Source organism: Plectropomus leopardus, chromosome 19, assembly GCF_026936395.1.
Source record: "Plectropomus leopardus strain MGB_pleo_1.0 chromosome 19, ASM2693639v1, whole genome shotgun sequence".
In the NCBI taxonomy this organism is placed as follows: Eukaryota; Metazoa; Chordata; class Actinopteri; order Perciformes; family Serranidae; genus Plectropomus; species Plectropomus leopardus.
This window is the reverse complement of record NC_142194.1, coordinates 16,549,933-16,573,686: the sequence shown is the minus strand read 5'-3', so window position 1 is coordinate 16,573,686 and position 23,754 is coordinate 16,549,933. Positions and strand designations below refer to the sequence as shown.

Below are 23,754 nucleotides of genomic sequence, written 5' to 3'. Positions count from 1 at the left end.
AGTTCAACAGATTTTGCAAATATTAAAGCGCTACAGGCCAATAACAGCTAATATCCCAGCTTGTGATAATCTGCATGAGTATTGGTTACATTTATGTAGAAAAAAGGGATTATTTGTTCCGTGAAATACCCTGATAACAATGTCAGGGATTAAGCCTCAGGGTCAGTGTCTTCACCTCCCACAGCAAAGATGTCTGAATTAACCGGCTGAGCTGAAACACTTCAGCGCTGGTTCACTGTGTGTGTGTGTGTGTGTGTGTGTGTCTGCTCCGACCTTTTCCCCTCTGCCTGCTTCCCTGTTATGTAAATTCATCAAAAATCTGTTCACATAAGAAGCATAATCCAGGGGGCGGAAGCTAGTAATGATTTTATTAACTTTTCCCCCTCCCTCGCTGCAGTTGGCCAGATGAGGAGTTATGCAAAGCCGTGTCCACAGCTGTGGAAAGATGTCTGTTGAGTGGAGGGCAGGAGGAATGTGGGTGAGGAAAAAATATGAATGAAAACTGAGGAGAGGAGAAGGGGCGGCCGGTTGGTCAAATATAATGGATGTGTAGATTTTTTTTAAAGAATAAAAACAATTATAGAGGGCAGAAGGCGAGAGGGTGAATTAAAAATATGAATGATGACATTAAAGATCATGAAAGCACAGCTAGTAACAGTCAGTCCTGTTGTATAACAACTTATTTTGAATAAAACTGCAGACTATATCAGCAGCTGCTTCCAAATGAGAATGATAATATAAAATATACAGAGGTAAAATGGTTGTTTTTATTGTGTGTTGTCAGCTAAAAGTGCACACCACAGGGATTATACTGAGTGGATTACGAGAGGACAGGCCGGGCCAAACAAGTCATATGTGTGATTGAGATTATGTGTGTCTGTGGGTGCAGTTGGTGCAAATGTACAGCAGTTTGCAACAAACCAACTTGATTGATGTAAAATTTTAAAATCCAAACGATACACCAGACATTTACTTGACACTTTTTCCACTTCATACCTGCACTCCACTACATTTTACTTTTATTATACAACTTTTTACTTTGCCATCTTACATGTTAATTTTCAGGTGCAAATTTTACATTTGATCATCATATCAAATATGAGGCTTTGTTGTAGATTAAACAACCTTAAAATACGGATTACACTTTAAGGAATCACTAACAATAAAACCAAAAAAATAATACAAAAGACTATAATGGTCACAGTGGTCATTTTTCTGCCCAGTGAGACTTTTTACCTTGAAGCTGTAGGTGGTGACTTTTACAAATTAACTTTTTGTTGAAAGCGTCACAGATAACCTGTGAAAAAAAAATCATAGTCCTCCTCCTCCTCCTCCTCCTCCTCCTCCTCCTAAAAATGCCTCTAATGGCAGTATTGCATGTGATTTAAAATTACCAATCAAAGCCAAGGAGTCTCTAATGCAGCTGTCAGTCATGACAATCATGGCTTTTGACTGCAGTCTTACTGTGAAACCAGGAAGCACTTATCAAATATTAATCAAGATTTTGTCAGGACATTGCCTACTACTGAAATGTTTTTAGAAATATATCTTAGCGTACTGTTTCGCTGTAAAATGAGAACGTTGGTCTGGCTGGTAGGCAGTGGGCGCCTAGGTCGACTGCTTCCCCCCAAATATTTTTGTTTTTCTTAATATTGTGTATATATCATGACATTTTCAATAAATACATATATATTTTAAAAGAGTTAACTTCAGCACAGTTACTTCTACATTATTATTATCATACATAACATTATTATTTTACTCAAGTAAGTAACTATTCCAAACATTACTTCCACAGCTCTTCATTGATTCTACTTTGATCCCCCTGTGAACATTTCCTAATTTGGCATATGCAAAACAAATGTGTGATACTGCAAACCAAAGGAAGGAAAGAAAAACAAAAACAGTTCACTACTTACTGATAAACTGCTTCTGTCATACTGTACCACACTAATAATGTTTTTCTAGCTGTTTCAGTAGAGTAGCTGTAAAAAGAGCTAAACCAATTGTTGGTTTAAACCAGTTGTGGAATGTAAGACATTTATCCTACTATTAAAATGTATAATAAATAGTCAATAAATAAATAAATAGGCAAAGTTCAACTTTTACTTATCCAAGGTGAAAGATCTAAGTAGCCTGCGTCTTCCACCTGCTCCCCTGCCACGCGGGGGCATCGTTGCAGCTCACGTGCCTGTTTCAGTAGCGTCGAAGAAGAGCACTTCCGTTTTCCTTTCGGCTCCCGCCCCGCTCCGCCATCATGAAGTCCTGAACAAAAACGGATGAGAGTCGAGCAAAATGGGGATAACACGAACTGGAGATGAAATCCGCAGACAACACTAACGTAATGACAGCACACAGTCGAGCACGGAGCGGCCCCGCGGAAATTAATAAATCAGTTTCCCATTGAAAACGTCCCGGGCAGCTCCTGGCGTCACGTTATTTAGTTAGCGCTGTAGCTAACAGCAGCTGGAGCTAGCCTGTGATTTTCTGTGGGAGACTCTGCTGCTAGCTGGCCGGCTAGTTTAGCTGGCAGGCGTCACTCAGCTAGCTGTCACTTTAATTGACTGGCACCTCACTCATGTCAAGTCGTGCAGTCGCGCTAGCTGTCCAATTGACTGGGAGCATCAGGATGGAGAGGAGTTTAAGTAAAAACATCGACAGACAGAATGTGGTTTGCTCGTGTTGAATAGACACCAGTGCCGAGGAAAGGGGAGTGAGACCAATATTTTCCAGCCAGGCCGGTCAGCTAGCTCCAGAGCTAGCTACAGTGGATCCCAAAAGCCACGGTAAGACATGTTATAAATCATTTAATATGCTAAAGCAGCTAAATGCGCCGCTCGAGCTCTTGTTTGCAGGGCAGCTAGCACAATTAACTAGCTAATTTTCAGCTGCTGGAGACGTTGACATTGACATGTAGGCTTGTTGTTGGCCTGCAGCCTGAACAGCCAGTCAGCACTGGGTTGTTGTTGTCTACTGTTGAATACATGTCATGCATTTCTTCGGTGAGCTCGAGCAAAGATAGCCTAATTGACCAGCCAAGTGCAAGAGCCATCTCGCTTGCTCAGCTCAGATGCACACTGTACATGACACTGATGGCAAGCTCCTATCGACGTGATTACTTCTCTGTCTCACCAGCCAAGGACAATATGTATTTTGTTTCCCAGAAGATGCTCAGGGCGCTCCCAGGGTGTAAAATTGCATGTCCAATACTGTACAAAAGTCCAAGGCAACCTTAACTTTTGCTATTTTAGCAAGGTTATAATGATCATACATATTCATTTCTCTGCCGTCTCTTTATTAAATACAACCAGAACATACAGGAAATATGTATACAGTATTTAAAACGCAAATATTTCAGAAAATAAAAACAAGTAAAGCTGCAAGTATATAGTGTCTTCTCCCTTTCCACTAAGCATGTCTGAAACTGTCTTGGGCAGGCAATATGGGATTTATAATACTAATCTTCTTGTATACCAGAAGATTATTTAAGAAAACTTCAACATAGTCTGCCCACAAGAGTTCAAGAGGTGCTAGATGTAAAGGGACAACACAATAGATATTGACCTCAGTCTGAAGAAGCCATTTTGTTCTGACTTTTTGGTGATTTAAGGCATTGTACATGTTTTCTGTATTCTATGTTTGTATCTTAACAAATAGATTAAGAAATGAATGTATGTACTGTATATCCTCATTGCAACTTTGCTGAAACAGCAAATTCATGGTGGCCTTTTTCGGCGTGTTGAAGGTTAGAGAAATAGTCGCCCACACAATTCCAGCTTTTGTTGCCTCTCCCTGTGTGTCTGGGAGGACTGTGGCATGGATGGGTTCTAGACTGAGAGCTTGCTTTAGGCTTGGTTGCAAGATTGAAAGAACTTCTCATTTTCAAAGGGAACCACATGCTTCCTCTTTGACAGCAGCAAAATAGCCTTGAAAGAAGCATTTCATCTGGTGCATGTTCATTTTGAAGTGTGTGGAAATGCTGACATGAAGGCCCAATTTTTTTTAGTCACTGACTGAACTCTTTAAAAATATGGAGCATGTGCAACACGTCCACATGAATGTCTTCAAAATATCCTAATGTCCCATGATTTACCCTGTGTCAGGCTGATAACTTGATGCAGTGCACACATAATGCATATGCTGCATGCACTACAGCAGTGGCACTCATCTTATTACAGCCCCGCAGGCCAAATCTGGCCCCTGATAGGGGCACACTGGGAATTGGTTTTGTAGTTTTAGCACACATAAGGTGCCAAAGTGCATAAAACAGCATCAAAATAAGGCTTGTTTATAAAAAAAAAAGGGGGGGGGGGCAGTGGAAGATCCCTAGTGTTCCCCGAAAGCGGTCCTAGCTAAGCCCCTAATGTCCTAAAATCCTAAAAACATCCTAAAATCATAGAAAAATGTATGGGCATGTTGCAATTGGCCCCTGAACTCCTGTCATTCTGCAAAAATGGCCCCCATGTAAAGCAAGTTAAGTACCCCTGCACTACAGCAAAACTTCTACAATGTGTATGTTTTTATAGCTACATAGATACCTTTAGATACCTTCGTGAATTTAGGTTTAAATAGGCTTTGACTGTGAGTAAAATGATATTGTTTTATGTAGACCTTCTGTAGCAGCACACCAAGTATGGTAATTGCAGTGCAATTATTTAATAATGCCTAATCATTTTAATCCAGTAATACATAAGCGGGTACATACGATTCTAATCACCTCACTGCTATTGAGCCTCTAATCTCCTAATTTGTGGGCATCAGAATTGATATTTTATTAAAACCAAGGCCTTTATCAATTCTACTTATTGGTCCAATTCCTTTTCTCTTTCTCTCCTTATGGATTCCTGTTAAGTTTTAGTTTTGGATAATATTTATAAAGCATTTGTCTTCTGTTAAGCCTGCCTGTGTGGGGCTAATGTTATTATAACAGGATATTTAGCCTCAGTCACAGACATTGGAAAGCAGTGGCTCTCATGCATAGTGTCAAATACATGGTGTTCCTGGCATTTATGCTTAAGTTGCACAGACAGATGTTTCAGCACATTGTTGGTTTCCACCCTTACTTGAAATGATAATTTCACAGACGTTACAAGCAGCTCTGTTGTAATCTTTCTTTGTGAAATCAAACCATGCCTTGGATCACTTTTTCCTCTCCTCTATGACCTCTGCCTGTTGCGAGACTCCAGCAGGGTAGGGTGCACAATTTATATTTATATATGTATTTTTTTTGAGGGTGGGGGGGGGCATTAAAAACCAAACTGAGATGGTTACATTTAAATTGGACTTCATTTATTAAAACCTAATGTATGTAATTTAATGCAAATGAAAGTAATAGTTGGACTTAAAAAAAAGATTTTGGGGGGGCTTTTATTGCCTTTAATTGACAGGACAGTGTGAGCTTGAAAGGGAGAGAGAGAGAGAGAGAGAGAGAAGGGATGTCATGCAGCAGCAAAGGGCCAAAGCCGGACTCGAACCCACGGCCGCTGCAGTGAGGACACAGCCTCTGTACATGGGCGCCTGCTCTACCAACTGAACCTCCGGGCACCCCAGGGTGCATAATTTTGACGGCAGAAACACAAGCTGGCATCATTAAAAGGGACTGATAAGCATTTAGGCATATGATTCTGATTACAGTTTGGAGCCGTTTCTCGACTGGTACTGGTTCTCGATTTCTATCCCTACTAATCTGAGTTTCCACTAGCCACATGCTAAAGACAGTAATTTGGCCCTGAGTGAACGCCACTCCTTTGGCTTCACTTCCATAATTGGTCGGCAAATCTCTCACCACCTATTCAGGGAGATACCAAACCCTGAGGTGGTACTTCAACAAAGGTAAAACTCAATAGGCAAATCATGGGTCTGCTAAACTGGTTGGCAGTTTACTTTTATCTGGTGAAATTTGGCCTGCTGCTTTTAGAGAGATGTCTTTCTGTACGAGAGCCACACTGATACATCAGCCAGGCTGCTGCTCTAAAATGTCCTGCTCAGTTTGAACACTGGTCACAGTTCTTTTAAAAAAAAACATTTATATCAAGATTGTTGTTTATGTGTGAAGAAATTACTATCAGTATGTGCATAAGCAGCAGTTATATCGCTTCCCAATCTCAGCTTTAGTTGATATATTTCTGTTAAGTTGATCAAATTATTCTTTTATCATCAGCAGCAGAGACTCCGCCCTCTGCCTGCATTTTCTTATTTTTGTCTCGTTTTCTGTGTTTGTGACGTTTTTGGGCGTGTACCCTCACAGTGCTCAGGTGAGGTCAGGGCTTTATAAAAAGCTCACAGTCAGGTGCCAGGCTGTAAGCAGCAGGCATCCAAGAGACACAGTGCCGAAAAAAAACACAAATAAAGCGAGACAAAATGCCAAATGTGAGAGTGAATCTCTTGTTTACGAGCTTGTTTACAGTAACTGATAATTCTGCGTAGTATACCTTTAAAGACAAATCTGTCTGTAGTCCGCTTGGTTATTGAGCCTGATTTTACAGATTTCACACACTAACATACTAATACACAAACATGCACGCTTTCTCTTTGTTATGGGCATGCCACCAAAAGGGGCACCGGTGAAGGACCAATGATGACCAGTCAAAATGCTTAAAAAATTGGCAGAGGATGTTTGGTTTGAGGAAATACATTTCTGCATCTGTCATTTGAAGATGTCTTAATCTCCGAAAATGATTATAAAGGAACCAAAGCACATTTCTTCCTTGTGTATTTACAGATGTGAAAAGCTGCATTCTGTATCTGGGGAAATCATGTTTATTAACTATTTTTAAATATTGCAGTGTTAATTATAAAAACAACACAAACAGTTAATACAGCAATGTCAAGTTTTGCCAGTATTGTTCAGCCTTGTTTGAGAGACAGATGGATGATGATGGATGAATGAATGTATGGGTGGGTGGATGGATGGTCATTTGAAGCTGATGGGCACTTTGATATTTTCCACCCATGTGAGCTAATACAGATTTGAATTTTTGTGGTCTGTTTGATTGCAGATGTAGAGCAGGATGCACGCTGAACATACGAATCTATCAAAGTGAACCGCTCCTAAAAAAGTGATGACTAGCAAACCAACAGATATGTATAGAGCACTAAATATGTTGTTAAAAATAGCTGAAGATACATCACTGTACACTGTAGGGTTGCAGCAGTATACAGGTTTGAAGGTAGACCGTGGTTTGACCGTGTGCTTGTTTTCAAAAGGGAGGTTGTTTTTTTTTAACATATACTGCTATTACAAATACTGGTTTCAAGTTTCAATTATGACGAAGAAATTCCTTTAAAGGTAATTGTAACTGACGGTAATAATAGTTTTATACTGTGAAAGAGAGCGGTTTTCTTTTTTAAAAAAGATAATTTTTCAGGCCCTTTTTGCTCTCATTAGATAGGACAACCATAGGCTGAAAGGGGGAGAGAGATGGATGGCATGCAGCAAAGAGCCAGAGTTGGAGTTGGTCTTGCGGCCGCTGCGGCAAAGACAGAGTCTTAGTACACGGGGCACCTGGTAGAGCGGGTGCCCCATGTACTGAGACTCTCTCTCTGAGCTACTGGTTGCCCTGAAACTGTGATATTTTCTGAGATGGTTGTTGTACCATTCCAATCTCATACTGTTGCAACCCCAGTAGATAAAGATAGATAAATAAAAAAAAGATCCAAGTTTATCAATAAGATGTCACAAACTAGACTTTTTTTTCTCAACAAATCTTATTTAAGTAACAAGTTTAACAGAGTTCACTATGATTTTTAAAATGTCTTAATAGGCATTGATTTCATTTGCATAAAAATAAGGCCTTAATTGTTATTAAAATGACTTGAAATCAAACGTTCAAAAGTCGATGATCAAAAGATGATCAGGTTTGGGAAGTGGGATTTTATGGAGAAAAAAAAAAACAAATTCTGATGTTGCATTGTAAAATCTAAAAATAATCAGTTAAATCTATTTTTAAGAAATCATTTACCAATTCCCTCTTGTTGAAATGGTGGGACTAAAGACAGTGAAATCCCAAATGCAGAGTGAGAGACAGAAAACTCGCCAACAAAGTATTTACAAACGGCAAAATTGTCTCTAATCCTAAATAAAACTTAATTTATGTTTTTTCCCCATTTTTTTGCATATTGCAAAATTGGTCTTAGATATGATGCTGAGTGGCATTAAAAAGTCTTAAAAAGTATTAAATCTAACATGCCTTAAGCTGTAGGAACTGCAGCAAAACACACACGTACATTAAGATAGATTTGATGAATAATATAAAGTGCTGCCATATTTTCCAGGCGACTCATGTTTCCAACACAACTGTTGGTAATCCTTCCAAATAACAGACGCTCACCCAGTGTGTCTCCTCCACGCTCACCAGGCGCTGGCCATGCCGTCGAGTGTGCGGGCCGGGAGCCTGAAGGACCCGGAGGTGGCTGAGCTGTTCTTCAGGGAGGACCCTGAGAAGCTCTTCACAGACCTGAGGGAGATCGGCCATGGGAGCTTCGGAGCAGTCTACTTTGTAAGTGACTTTCCTCTGTGTGTGCATCTGTAAAAGTCATGGGATATTGGGTGGTATCCTCCCATAGGCGTAAACTGAAAGTCTGTCAGCTGGCATCATGATATGGATACACTCAACAGTTTGAGCTGTCTAAATTTCGGGTGCAGGATTATATTTAACGTGAAAATATATCGGGAACAGGAATTTAGTAACTGAGAAATGATTAATTAAAGCCCCAGGGAACAGCACCAGGTTTTGAAACCAGTTTGGTTGTGAACATGGATTTACAACGTCTGGGTCGGTCGTTTGATGCCGTGGGACCCAAAGGAACTTTTTCCCATAGACTTGTGAAAGAGACATCTGTAAATCAGTGGATTCATATTTTGAACATCCTTTGCAAAATGACTCGTTTTACTATCAGAATTTGATCCACTTGGTTCGATAATGTTTCAAAAGTCTAGAAGAGCTGCAAGATTGAATACATTTATCACTGTTAAAGTTAGCAGAGGGCTAAATTGGAAGTAGTCTGTTCCCCCCATGGAGGCCTCTAGTCTTTAGGCCCAGTGATGTAAAAACAGAGTGCAAAATCCAGGTAATTTTAAACATGGAAGTTAAAGCTGGGCAACCTTCATAGAAATGAACAGGACCTCACCTAAAACACCGTATCCAGTTCTTTTTGGACATTTGTGATTACATCAGGTCTCTATAAGTTAGATTTAATTAACAGCAAACACTTTTGTGATACTAATACATATGTGAAATGATAATATGGTGTCTAATTATTGGCCAACTGATTATTAACCCAGCTGAAAATCTGTTGTTGAATTCAGGAGTAAGGGCATAGAAATGATCGCTCTTTAGTCACATATGCTCACACACTCTAATGGCCTGCTGTGAATGTGTTTTGCTTTAAGATCACGGAGCGTTTTTCTCTGACCGTTCGCCCTTTTTACTTTTGTACTATTGATTTCTGTTCAGATCATGTCCTCCTCTGGGGCGAGGAGAGGCATGATATGGCAAAGACATTATGACTTGATGGAGAGGTATTTGGATTATTAATCTTGTTCAGTTATTCTTTAGGAAATTAAAAAACAAACTGAGATGGTTACATTTAAATTGGACTTAATTTATTAAAACCTAATGTATGTAATTTAATGCAAATGAAAGTAACAGTTGGAATTAAAAAAAATATGTTTGGGGGGCTTTTATTGCCTTTAATTGACAGGACAGTGTGAGCATGAAAGGGGGAGAGAGAGGGGGGGAGACATGCAGCAAAGGACCGAGCCCGGACTCGAACACGCGGACGCTGCAGTGAGGACAGAGCCTCTGTACATGGAGCGCCGCTCTATCCACTGATCCACCAGGCTCCTGGAATTAATATCTCCTAAAGTGTGTAGTCTTCTTGTTTGATGGTCACAAAAATATATATTTTTTCTTTAAAATATAATTAAGTGGTTCCAGCTCTAATGGTGGTTGGTAGCTGTAGCAGCTCAGGGCAGGCTATATTACATTGTTTCTGTACAACCCGAAAACTCTTCCTCTGTGCTTGAAAAAAATGGATCAAATGAAGAGGCTGCTTCTTTCCATTACTGAGACGTCATCACTGCGTTGAATCTAGCCTCGGTCTCAGTGGTCGTAGGCATGAAAATGTAAGCAAAACAAAGAATAGCTGACAGTGGTTAGAGCGATGTTGTGGGTCAGAGCTGCTGTCTGTTAGACAGGAGGGACATCAGTGATGAAGGTATCGCCAATAACAACACAAGGTGGACAAACCCATCAGCTGAAGGTGAAAGGTGTCAGGAGATCAGGAGAGGAGGAGACGATAAAAGCATGGTGCGACGTAAGGACAAAGGACGACTCACAAGCGGTGGCTGAAAAACTCTGTTTAATGAAGGGTGAAAAGGAGCTAGTCATGGATGAAGAGATCGACCGGAGAGGGCAGGAGAGAGGAGCGAAGGAGGCTCAGCAGAAATCCTTGTTTTATATAATCGTGATTTCTCTGATGTAAAAATGGCTGATTAAATCTAAAGTAGGGACACGTCTACAATTCAAACTGAATACCTGAAAGAAATAATCTATTATCTGTTGCCTCCAACCTTTTCACATTAGGCCCATGACATCCGCACCAATGAGGTGGTGGCCATCAAGAAGATGTCCTATAGTGGCAAACAGTCCAATGAGGTAAGACCTGGCAACTCCGTAAACTGTCATTTCATCAGAGATGCAAGATCAGCGAATCGGTCTGGTTTGCTTATCGATAATTGTGATCTTCCAGAAATGGCAGGATATCATCAAAGAAGTGAAGTTCCTACAGAAGCTGCGCCACCCCAACACTGTTGAGTACCGTGGCTGCTACCTGAGAGAGCACACAGCATGGGTGAGTGAGTCTGTGTGTGTGTGTGTGTGTGTGTGTGTGTGTGTGTGTGTGTGTGTGTGTGTGTGTGTGTGTGTGTGTGTGTGTGTGTGTGTGTGTATATATATATATACTTGGTTCAGTTGTTAAATCGATTGTGCAGTACACATCCAGGCAGTTCAGCACGCCATCTACGTCACATTCATGAAAAGCATTATTGTATATGGACAGAAGGTACTTCTCGATACACTAAAGCAAAACAAAGATGAAAAAGTGTCAAGATTTTATTCAACAGGTCCTTTCAAACAAACTGGTTCCTGTCAATACAGACTTTGACCCAGTGTGCATTTTCAGAGCGAATATCTGCACCACTAAAAGCCCCCTTTGGCCAAAAAGTTCCAGGAAGTAAATCCAGGAAGTAAACTAGAAACTAAAAGTGTTTTCAGACCAAACTTTTCTGACTCCTTGAGAGGAGCTGCCCATTGGGCAGCGCACCAGAAAACTTAATGTCTTCAGGGGCTGTTTGCATTCGCAGTGGTAATGCTAACGCTGAAGTGACGTAAGCTGACCAGCGATGGCTATACAACATCGTGTAATCAAAGACTCTCGTTTATTGCTTTGATGAATCAAACTGGGCAAATATGCTCAGAAAAGCCTGGACTTCACTGTCAGTCTATTTGTTTGTGTTTTCTTACCTTTTTTCCCATTACAACCTGCTGTTTGTGCTTTATGTTGTTTGTTGTTTACACAGCAAACAGGTTTTTAAAAATGGCAGTTGCCCGTCCTGCATTGTCTTGCGTGTTCACCCAAACACTGTTCACTTGCGTCATATGGTGTTATGGTTCCTCTTGTGCTGGGATCTACTCTGAAAGAGTCCTTTTAAACAGCGTTTTAAGAACTACAATTATTGCTATTTCTTGTGGTGTGGACACACAAAAAAGGGGTCTCTTGACTGATGAAAAAGTTCCTCTGGACCGAAAACGCCTTAAAAATCTCTTTTGTGTGTTCCTGTTTATGTTTAAACTGCATTTGAAGAACCATGAAGATTAGACAAAGTAGGCCAAAGACAGATTAAAAGACAAAGGCAGCATTTGAATTTTCACACACCAAAACACCAACATGGAGTCGTCATGTTGGTTTTGTATTTATTGTGGCGTGACTCTGATGTTTGAGGTGGCTGTCATGACTAAAAAGAAACGGGGACTAAAAACTCAAACACCTGTCTTCACAGTAAACCATCTGCTGAGTGTGCCTGTCACAATAAGTGCTTTTATTGGACAATATATTCTCCCAGAATTAATCGCAATGAACAATCTTATTGTCATTTCAAGACCACTTTTTGCCACTTTCATAATGATAATATAACAGCATTAATATCAATGTACTTAAAGTTGCAGTGGACTTAAATTTGCTCTGAAATGACAGCAAAACATGTCTCAGCATTTTTTTTAAAAAAAATTTCATACATGCCTTGAAAAAATGCTGAAGCGCTGCGCCCAAGTCTGAAAAAACCTGCTGTTTATCCTGGCATTGCGTTGGCAACATTCTTATGTACACACCGGCAAAATATCTAAGAATACACAGACATGACTTTGATGGTTTTTAATGTCCTCAGTATGTTGATAACCCTATTATCATGACAAACCCCTGCTGAGTGTTGCTGGTTATCTAATTCTGCTTTATAGCATAATCGCCATTAAACCATCATCAAATCATAATTTATTTCTCTCGTATACTCCTGTTTTTCTGTCACCTCTCCCGCAGTCTCTCTCTCAACAAATCCTGACATTGTTTTCAACAAAAAAAAAACCCCAACCTTTAATCCTAATGCCGATAATAACGGTGTCTAGAACAGTCTGACAGTCAGCCCTGCAAACTCCACCCTGAAACTTCCTCAACCAACAGAACCTGAAACTATTGTGCAGGAACCAAATCTAGTCTTTGGTTCCTCTGGACAAAAAGCAGATTAAGTTCCAGTGTTAAATAACAGTTTCTTGTTCCCTGGGAATGATGCTGTTGTCAAAATGCCCCTGCCTTATTGTATAAATAAGCTTTTTCTACTGATGCATTCAGTGCTGTATTCACTTATATGACACATTTAACTCATCATGTTTATCACTTTCACTTTCACTTTTATTTCACTCATGGAAACAGACAGTTTGAAATCAAACCGAAAGTTATTTGCTACGTTACATTTCATGATCGAAAGGGGGCAGGAAGAGGAAACTCTTATTTTATCAGCCCCTTTCTCAAAAATAAATCAGCAAGAATAGGTGATCTTTCCGTCAGTCACTTAGCAGTCAATACTTACAGAGCAAATGAGAGACTGGTGGAAAAAAAGAATCAAAAGCAACAGCAACTCACCATAAAAAAGCCATTACCTGGCAACTTCATATAGTCTTATTATTTTCTCCTTACACATACTTTTGAACTGAAAGATTTTAATATTACCCTTTGAATTGTTCTCTGAAGAATTCTCTTAATAAACAGTTTGACACCACATACAGAAATACACGTGCTTTAAGGTAGCTTGTGCATATTTAAAATTAAATTTCCTTCTTTGCTCCTCGTCCTCTGAACTAAAAACCAAAAAAAAAATATGTAGTATATTTTCTGGTTATGCTTTTCTTTTTGCCCTGAATATAACTGAGTCTGTAATTCAACTAGACCAGTAATCCTGACTTGGTAAATAGTCCGCTGGTGTGCTCTCTTGAATTAGCTTTACGTATTATTCTGCTCTTTTCTGTAAAATAAACATCATCTTGTGCTATGTGGAGAAGTTGGCTCGATGCAGTCGAGAAGACGCTCAGACCTCCATTTTGAGCACTTCTCTGTGCTGTACCTGCGCTCGACAACAGCTCTCTCACTTCAATAACTGTACTGAACTCTACTGAAAACTGCCTCCGGTCCAAAAAAAAAAATCTTTTCCATTCGGGTCAAGTGTGAAAAAGTCCTCAACATGAAGTATTCTCCTGAGTTAGGCTCCCTAAAATAGCACGCAGTTTAACCCTCCCTCTGTGTCTCTCCCAGCTGGTGATGGAGTACTGCCTGGGCTCAGCTTCTGACCTCTTAGAAGGTAAGTAGGAAATAATAGAGACAAATGAGTAATTAACACGAATTGATTCAAATTAACACTCATGAGTTAATTACATATTAAAGTCCTTCACATAAACAATACCTTTCTTCTTCCAGTCCACAAGAAACCCCTCCAGGAAGTGGAAATAGCTGCCATAACCCATGGTGCATTGCAGGGATTGGTGTATCTTCACTCTCACAACATGATTCACAGGTAACCCCCCATCCCTTTTCTCACTATCTGTGTCTATTCTGCTCTCCTCCCCCACACTTCTTCTGACAAGAGACAAAACAAATACAGGGGAGAAAAGCACAAACTGTGCTGCCGAAGATGAGCTTATGCAACGGTGTTCGTGCTCACACACTCAGCGCAGCAACGCTTTTCAGTGCATCTAACAATACATTTTTTTCCCTCATAATGTCTCTCTCCTCTCTCCTCTCTCCTCTACGTGATTTTTCCCGACCACTCATTTTTCTCTTATCTGATCACGTCTCTCTCTCAGGGATGTGAAGGCAGGAAACATCTTGCTAACAGAGCCGGGTCAGGTCAAGCTGGGAGACTTTGGCTCGGCCTCCATCGTTGCCCCGGCCAACTCCTTTGTGGGAACACCTTACTGGTAAGACATCAGACTTAATTAATCATAACAGCAGGGCTCCCACGGATCCTTAAAAAGTCTTAAAAGGCTTTGCATTAATGTAAAAATAAGGCCCTAAGTTGTATGAAAATTACTTAATTTAATCTTTCAGAAGTCTTAAAAAATGCCCAGATATGGAAATTAGGATTTAATGAATCATTTTCTCTGACATTGCATTGAAAAATCTCAAAATAATGGTAACATCTAATTTTTTTTTTTTCAATATTTTAATGAATTCCTCTCCTTAAACTCGTTATGCTGGGAATCCAGGCAGTGGAGTCTCACTTGCAGAGTAAAACACACAAAATTGCCAAGAAAACCAGATAGAAGTGCCAGATATTTCCCACTTGTTTTGGTAAACCAAATAGATACTTTTATTTTTTACTTTTATTATTTACTTTTAATATGTTTTATTCACCGTCTTCCACGTGTTTCACTCACATAGGGTTTTTATTTTAACATTTGACATCGATAGTAACTTTTTCACTGGACAAAAGAAATTTCATGTTTTGTCATAATAAACATTTGGGCAAAATAAAATTGTCCCTTTTCAGTTTTAGTTATGAGAACATTAGTCTTGAACTTTATTCTGAGTGGCTTTTAAAAAAGCCTTAAAACGTCTTAATTCTTAACTTAAGCTGCAGGAACATTGTTAAAAATGAGACATTGGAGATGGGATTTTTAATTTTATTTATTTTTTTGACATTGCATTGAGATATCCCAAAATAATTGGATAATATTAAAAAAAGAAAAAAATACAAAATGCCTCTTGCATTAACATCACCATAGAGGCATGTTCTGTGTAATAATATATATATTTGAAAAATAGATAAAAGTCCCCCCAACCTTAAGTAATAAATGTTGGGTTCTGTAAAATTGTGTAAAAAGTGGCATTAAAAAAGTCTTAAAAAGGCTTAAATCCCACTTGCCTGAAGCTGAAGGAACCTCGTAACAGTGTCACTCTTGTCATGAGAGGATAGTTTGAAAACAGTTACTCCTCGTGGTTTCAAGAATTACACCAGATTATGATCCTGCAAATCTTGCACCTTCCTAATGTTCGTATTCATGAGCTTTTCCAAAAAGACTTAAAATGCTCCCTGCTTATAAAAAATGTCATCAACACCCCTGATGTTCTTAAGCTTCATTAAGTATGTCCCTGTGTCCTAATAAGCTGTTGTCAAAGTTGTAATCCTCTAGTCCAGTCCTGGTTGATTTGGAGACAGTCCTGGTTACCATGGTAACAGCAATTGCAATTTAACACTACAGGTCCCCGAATTCTGGGGCTGCAGACACTCTTTGAGCAGCTACTTTGAAATGGCCGCTGTCTTGTTTCATTGAAGCATTTTTGATGAACGTTTGCAATTAACAAATTTGATGACAAATGGGGACAAAATCTGCAAATAAGCCACGCCTAAAAGTCCCACATACACTTCACCGGTTGCATTTTCTTTGACTGTAACGATGCCAACATGTATTGTCCTTGTCAAAATATATAGATAAGAAATACATTGCTCTTCCTGTGACCGCGGCACAATGCACGCTTCCTCATTTTTTGCCAGTTGAATGCTTTTAACGTGAAGCAGCAGCGCATTAGCAATAACCTAATACAGCTCTGACACGGTGTTAAGAGGGCAAACAGTAAATAGTGAGACTTTTAACAGTCTAATTACATTACGCTGGATTACATGTATTCATCATTTCCTGGAAATCCCTTGTGTGTGTAAGCGATTTAAATCCTGCGTGGGAATGTCACTCACAGTTAAAACTACTAGGAGAGGTAAATAGCGAGGGAGATACGTTAAAAATCTATCAGAAAAAAAATGCATAAATGGCAAACTAGATTTGGTACGTCACCAAGCCAATTCGACAGATGACTGTGATTTTTTTTACTCGTTTTCTGATCTTGAAATAATAGTTGAAAAGTGTTTAACTCTGGGTAGTACACTGCGCTCGTCCCTGTCACCAGCTGTCCAGTCACAGTGAAGAAGAGGTTGGACAAATACAGCAAAGACCAAGGGTCAAAGAGGGTAAATACAGGTGCTGAACATCTGGCATTTTCTTTTTCTTTTGTTTGTTTTTTGAAATGATTTGTTTTTATTAACTGATGCTAAAACTAAAGGGCAGTCATAGTCCTAAAAGTCTATCAGATTTCCATTTGTGCATTTGAAAGTAATTATTTAAAAACAGAAAATTACAAAGATACCAATAAAAAAAACAAAAGAAAATAGGCAAAGCAAACAACACACACACACAAAATGAACATAAACTTAAGTGACATTTGGAGTTACTAACATATGTATAAACTCACAAAATGATTTGAAATGATGTGAAAGAAAGACAGAAAAGTCAACCCACCCCCGCCCCTGTATGGTTCTCCATTTTCTGTCATTTATATGATTGTGTAGTCTGTAAACATCTGACGTTTTCTCGCTGGGAGAAGTAACGCTTTTGTGGACACGTGGCCTTGTCAAAATAATGCCAGCGAGAGCAAAACAACCAACCGATCAGAAGTTTACAGCCCTACTTTTCTCCTCTCACCCTCATGGTATCTAGTCTGCCAGGTAACTTCAGTTTTATTTGCAACACACTGAACTTCAAAAAGCCAACCACTCGCCTTTGCTTAATTTATTGTCACGCTTGTGAAGTGAAAAGGTTCCAACAAGGTGTGGCCGCCTGAAAGTCAGATTCAAATTCAGTCAAAGCATGCAGCAGAGTGCAGTTCAAACTTTACCTGCAGGATAACAGTGTCTTTAGTAACAAGTCAAGAGAACTGAAAGTGTTTTTTCTTCTATTGACGTACCGATGTTTATGTACTTAATATTTATATTTAAAAATGTATTTTACTGTCAGTCAACTCATCCTTATAGCATTACCTGCATATTTCCCACAAAGACATCAGACTCCACTATTCACCTGCTACAGGTTGCCGTTGTTATTGCACATGAAGCAGCCTAACCCTCGTCACATTCATGTCTGTTCATGTGGTGCAGACGTTGTTGGGATGACGGTGAGCCCTGAGGCGGTTTTCTCTGTTGGTCTACGATCAAAGGCAGAGAGATGGAAATGGCTGAATTACTTTGTTGTATCCTCCATGCAGGATGGCTCCTGAGGTGATCCTGGCCATGGACGAGGGTCAGTACGATGGGAAGGTGGATGTGTGGTCACTTGGCATTACCTGCATAGAGCTGGGTAAGAGATGGCTATAAAATACTGCACAAGTGTGTTTTCTTTTGTGTTCACAAAGCTGAAAGCATCCAACCCTTTTTTTTTTTTGCTTTCCCTTTTTTTTTTTTTGTTCCTGCTCTGTCTCTGTCACGTTATGTCGTGCTCTGTCACTCTCTAGCGGAAAGGAAGCCTCCTCTGTTCAACATGAATGCTATGAGTGCCTTATACCACATCGCCCAGAATGAGAGCCCTGTGTTGCAGTCTAATCACTGGTGAGAGTCGGAGAAAACTTCCTAAATATCCTTTTAGGCAAATAAGACTTTTGTTGTTGATGTTCAAGGAGAAGCATTTTCTTATGTTGCTGCTTGAGATTATGTTATAAATGTTGCTTTTTTTATTTTACCAAGTCTTTTGACATAATGTTTTCAAAGGATGAAGGATTGATTGAATTCATGATGTTTCGTACATAACCAGAAAGTCTGCGTGGGGTTAAACCCTGGCTTTGTTGCTCGTGGCCAGTGACAGCACCTCTTCCTTTGATAAAAATGTTGTTATATTGGTGCAGGATTTTCTTGAGAAATTAACTCTGCCATGTCTCATCACCCCAAAAAGCACATGATTTTCAAGTAAACAAACACAACATGTGCTTCTCTTCCCCCCTCCCACCTCTTCTTCATCCTTCACGTTGGCGGCCTCGGCTCAGCCTGCGCACGGCCTGAGACACCAGTGTCCCCGTTAGTTTGATAAACAAACATAACATGGTATTAATGACCTAATTGTGTAAATTCTTACAAATTCAACAAGTAGGATTTAGCGTTGTGAAGCTGTCAACACAGGTTGCTGACATAGGCTACTTTTTAGCTTTTTTTAAGTCAAGTTAATTTTATTTATAAAGCCCATTATATTTAACACAGTTTGCCTCAGAGGGCTTTGCAGCATACAGCATCCCTCTGCCCTTCGACCCTCACATGCCGAAGGAAAAACTCCCCAAAAAAGCCCTGTAACAGGGAAAAATTGTAGAAACCACAGGAGGAGCGACTGAGGAGGGATCCCTCTTCCAGGACGGACAGTAAATAACATTTTTTTTACATTAAAATCTTTTCTTGCCTTTAATTGATAGGACAGCTTAGGTGTAAAAGGGGGAGAGAGAGGGGATGACATGCAGCAAAGGGCCGAGGCTGGATTCAAACCTACAGCTGCTGCGGCGAGGACATAGCATCTGTACATGGGGCGCACGCTCTACCTGAGCTACTGGGCGCCCCGATGTAGGCTACTTTTTAATATGGCAAAGCTCGAAATCGACCCAACTGTACTTAAAACCAGCCAAGTTTGTGCTAAACACGTGGACCAAGAGCATGGCAAATTTACTGTAATTATATGATTTATTAATATGACATTTGTTTAATATTCTTACCTGTTATGAAATGAGTAGAGGAGACACAATTTTGATTTGACTCGGGTTATCAGGCTCTGTTTTGGTTGACACTTTCATCTGTGTTTACGTGAGCCTTTTTGATAGTCGCCATCCACTTTTTCCTCCTTTCACAACTGGTACGATTTAGGAGTCAAGACCTGATTTTTTTTCTCTTGTTAGCTGAACAACTAGGCAGCTCTTTGGCATGTTGGCGTGTTAATGTCATGAAGAAAACAATCATAATTTTCCGCTTTTCACAGGTAGAAATTGTACCAAAAGTGATCTTTCCCCCAAAACCATTGTCTCGTAGCAGCAACAGAACAGAAGTTGACTTTGACAATAGAGCTTAGAGAATATTAAAAATGACACCACCTATATTCATGGATGCTTTGCAGTTAGAACAAAATTAACAAGCAATTTTTATTTGTTCACTAACACAATGTGAATGTTGCTTTTATAAAGTCAATTGTATCACTTTCAGGTCGGATTATTTCCGCAATTTTGTGGACTCCTGTTTGCAGAAGATCGCCCAGGACAGACCTACCTCTGATGTGCTGCTCAAGGTACAAAGTGTTGTTTGATGTAGAACATGAAGCAGGCAGAGACGTGTGATCATCTCTTTGTTCGCGGTTGTCTTTATGCTCAAGAGAGAACAAATATGAATATTAAGCCAGCTGACTGTTTGAATTTAAAGGAATGAATATATTAATTTGTATGCTCTAATAAAAGACTGTTACGTACATCATGTGTGGGGCACAAACTGTGCTCTGCACAACATGCCATGTGTTAGTGTATAATTTTCCTTAATAACAATAATCAAATGAAACAGATGAAAATATTACATGTAATTCTTGGTGGTACACCAGGTGCTCAGACTGAATTAGTCATTTTAAAATAAAGTGCTCCCTCTTCTCGTCAGTCACAACCAGCTGTTCAGTGTTTACTAACTCTATAGAGGTCTCTATAGTATGCTGTTCCAGTTGGCTCAAGCGGTAAAATAACAAGCAGCTTGTTGCTGTTGCAGAAACAAATTATTTGCCTAATTTTCCCGTTACTTGAAAGTTAAGTTTAGAAGAAACATTGAGTGGAGGAGTCATGTGTGAGCATCAGTGTGGATCAGAGTAGTTCAGTTTATATGCAACTCACTCTGATTGAGAAGAAGTTTAAAAAAAAAAATCAAGATTAGCATCTTAACAAAAATTGCTCCACCACAAAATGAACACACCAAGCTCCGTGTAGGTTCCAGGTTATCTTAACGTGCAGGTTCCTTCATTTCAGTTCCTAAGAATCCTGTTTCACCCTGTCTATCCACACAGCACCATTTCCTATGCAGAGAGCGTCCCATGACAGTTGTGATGGACCTGATCGCCCGCACCAAGGATGCTGTCCGCGAGCTGGATAACCTCCAGTACCGCAAGATGAAGAAAATCCTCTTCCATGAGGCGCACAACGGTCCCGCACCAGAAGGAGCCGATGAGGAAGAGGTACGAAGCATTGGTTTAGTGATTCATCAGTCTGTATGTATATATTGATTTAATGATCAACAGTGCAATATCACAGATGCAAAGAGAAAACATGGATACATATCCTCATCTTTAAGATACGCCTTTATTTTGAAATTTCCATGGCAGGCCTGTGTCACCATTTCTGTTCAAACACACCTCCTTCCCAAACATTCAAACTAGCAGCCAGGTGCCAGGCAGATAAGTGTAGCAGCCAAGGAAAAGACAATGAGGACGTTTGCTGATATTGTCTCGAATTGGTCATATTTAATTAAATTGTAATGTATGGTGGCAGACTTTGTGATATCAATATATATATCATATCCTTATCCAAAGAATCCATATAATATCATATTGTGATGAAACAGAAGAGGAGGAAGAGGCTGACATGAGGTGGAAAAAGGGAGGTCATGAGGCTAGAGACGCAATGACTGCTGGTTAAATACTGGCTTCTACTGACTGTCAGATCTTAATTTACCCAGTCTGAGTCCTTTAATATTGGGTGTCTGCCATGTCCAGTCTGATACTTGTATTTACCTAAATGTTGATTGAATGTTTATCTTACAGTTAGATATAACAGCTGTAGACTTCAAGCTTATTTTTTACAAGCTGCCTGATCTGTCAAGTCCTGTTTTTCCTCGCATATACGAGTGAAATGCTCGTATTGTACAACCCAGCTGTCATACATGAGAGCAGCAACACTAGCATGCAAGGATGACAAAACACAGTGGAATAAATTAATGAAAGGATCACATTTATTTATATTTATTTTGGCTGATAACGATCCTTTAAAATATGCCCTGATCAGCACTGATAGGATCAGCGTGGGACTTCTCTGCTTTAAACATGACAGTGGTTTGGTCTGAAATGATCAAAACAATAGCAATATATTGGTAAAAATTACAAGACAATTACCTGAAAGATTAATACAAAACAAAACAAAAAAAAACAGGAAGGGAAACTATGCTTGAGAAAGTGCTTTAGAAATTCCAATTCTATAGCATAATTTTGAATTTGCTATTATGATAGTTAGTTTTTTTTCTAGCTGTGTAATAAAAATTGCAAGAAATTGGTAAATTTACAATTTGTTTTAAGTTGCTCATTGCCCTTTTCCCCATGTTTTTAAAAGACATTGCACCAATTTACTCCAGGTTAAAATGTTGAAATACTTGTGACAGCAGTTGAAATAAGAAAGGTGATGTTTCGCTCTAAAAAACAAAGTACTTTATTAAACTATTAAATTGTAAATTCCTCTCCAAACCTTCAGAATCTCATGAGAAACTTCATAACTGAGTTCCTGTAGTAACTCCGGAGTCAGCAGCTCTCTGGTAAAACCAAACAACAAAATACCAGCTGCCTTGAAGATGAAACTTTCAAAAACCTCGGAGGAGGAACATGCATGCATCGGGCTGTGTAAGGAAAACAGCTGGTTTTAGCATCCATCCTGCCTTTGTGTTGTACCTCTGAATATATGTCGCGAACTTCGAGCCCCTTCCTCTCCATACAAAGGCCTTTGTTTCCATCAACATTTGATTCCAGTTGGTTGTTCCCTCGAAAAGGAAATGAAGGAATTCAGAGAATGTGGGGCTGCAATTTTCCAAAATGTAGGCTCACTGTTAGTATGTGTCATATTTTACTGTATGTCTGCTCAGAAAGGTTCTCACAGCATACGTACATTTATACACACTACAAACTGTGCAATACTTAACTACCACTGATACCATCACCCTATCAAGTGAAGGAACCATCCTAAAAGTGTTGTCTTTCCCCAGAACTTTTTAACCATTTTGACTTCCTCCTTTTCTTTTCCGCCAGGATGTGGAGCAGTATATGTTGCGCACCGGCACAGTCAACAGCATGGAGAGTTCCCATTCTCTGCCATCCATGTCAATCAGCGCCAGCTCCCAGAGCAGCTCGGTCAACAGCCTGGCGGACGGCTCTGACGACAGCGGAGAGATGGCCATGATGCAGGAGGGAGAGCACACCGTCACCTCCAACAGCTCCGTCCTGCACAAGCCCCTGGTCAGTCCACGTGTTGTACTGTCTGTGGGCAGGTTTGTTGAGAAGTGAGAGTCCTCCTGTCCCGCCCGGACCCATCTTTGAAACATCCATCATCATGAACATTAGTGTCACGTAGAGCCTAGTTTGTAACTTGAAAGAGAGAACCAACAGTCTAAGTTTTCCTGACACTTATATCATAATGAAAAAATCATATTAGTTGTAAAATGCATCCTTTTTTGGGAGTAAATTCTGACAAGATATTGGAAGCATACCCTTTTTCTATTACTATGCCCACTAAAATTACCTGTTGTGACCTCTAGGATAATTGCAGCCTCTCGAAACTTGACAGTTACAAACTGGAGACTTTCAGACTTTCAGGGGGACGTGTTGCTTTCATAGATATGTTAACAAAAAGGCGGTTTCTCAGTTGTTTCCAGAAAATCTGTTTTTTTCTGTCCAGTTGCTTAAAAATGCAATTCTTACATAACTCACAAAATTTCAAAAGTTTTTCATATGGAATCACAGCATGGGTTTTTCCATTTTGGTGTCTTAATGTGGTAGTTCAGAGGGATTTTCGACCATTATCAAGCGATAACGAATGGTTCAATTTAGCACCAAATCTGTGTAACAATTATGTACAAAAAATTGTTGCAACAGCTTATGAGACAAAATTGAGGCTGAGAATGGCCATCGTGTACTGCCATCCTAATGTTCTAAGGCCCTATAAACACTAGACACTCTAAGGTGCTTACTAAAACATAAGAGGCACCTAACCAAATTCTAATGTTTATTACGGGTTTCTGACTAAAAAGAAGTTGCCACACAGACAAAAATGGATCTATGGCAGGAAGAGAGGGGAGTGGAGGAGACCAGTTTTCCAAATGCAAACTTGCACCACCTACAGGAAATGAAAAGTAATAGCAGCCCCTGTTTGCACATGCAGATGCACTGTAGTTCTGGCGATGTTGCCACCTACAGAGCCGAAGCTGAAAATCACCACACAGCATTATAGCAAGTTCACTGGAACAACTGCTGAAGCTTCATGTTTTGGTAGACTGAGTGAAACTTCACTGAGCCAAAAGCACAGATGAAGTTAAATGTCCCCTGTGTTTAATATTTAGCACCAGGATGA

General features: G+C 39.7%; 1 protein-coding gene across 3 annotated transcripts in view; it reads left to right on the top strand.

Annotated features, from left to right (window-relative positions):
* Positions 1–2,216: 2,216 nt before the first annotated feature.
* Positions 2,217–23,754, top strand: part of taok2b (TAO kinase 2b) — a 37,600-nt gene continuing 16,062 nt past the window's right edge. For 2 of the 3 annotated variants that reach the window (XM_042507384.2, XM_042507383.2), the window contains exons 1-12: positions 2,218–2,786; positions 8,358–8,498; positions 10,587–10,658; positions 10,753–10,854; positions 13,861–13,906; positions 14,023–14,119; positions 14,409–14,522; positions 17,638–17,729; positions 17,884–17,977; positions 19,601–19,682; positions 20,436–20,603; positions 22,437–22,643. In XM_042507384.2, the coding sequence (XP_042363318.1) occupies positions 8,367–8,498; positions 10,587–10,658; positions 10,753–10,854; positions 13,861–13,906; positions 14,023–14,119; positions 14,409–14,522; positions 17,638–17,729; positions 17,884–17,977; positions 19,601–19,682; positions 20,436–20,603; positions 22,437–22,643 (1,206 nt within the window). In that variant the 5' untranslated portion in view covers positions 2,218–2,786; positions 8,358–8,366. Of the gene's footprint in view, positions 2,787–8,357; positions 8,499–10,586; positions 10,659–10,752; positions 10,855–13,860; positions 13,907–14,022; positions 14,120–14,408; positions 14,523–17,637; positions 17,730–17,883; positions 17,978–19,600; positions 19,683–20,435; positions 20,604–22,436; positions 22,644–23,754 lie in introns of all 3 variants that reach the window. The other variant, XM_088070385.1, reaches the window with a different exon arrangement.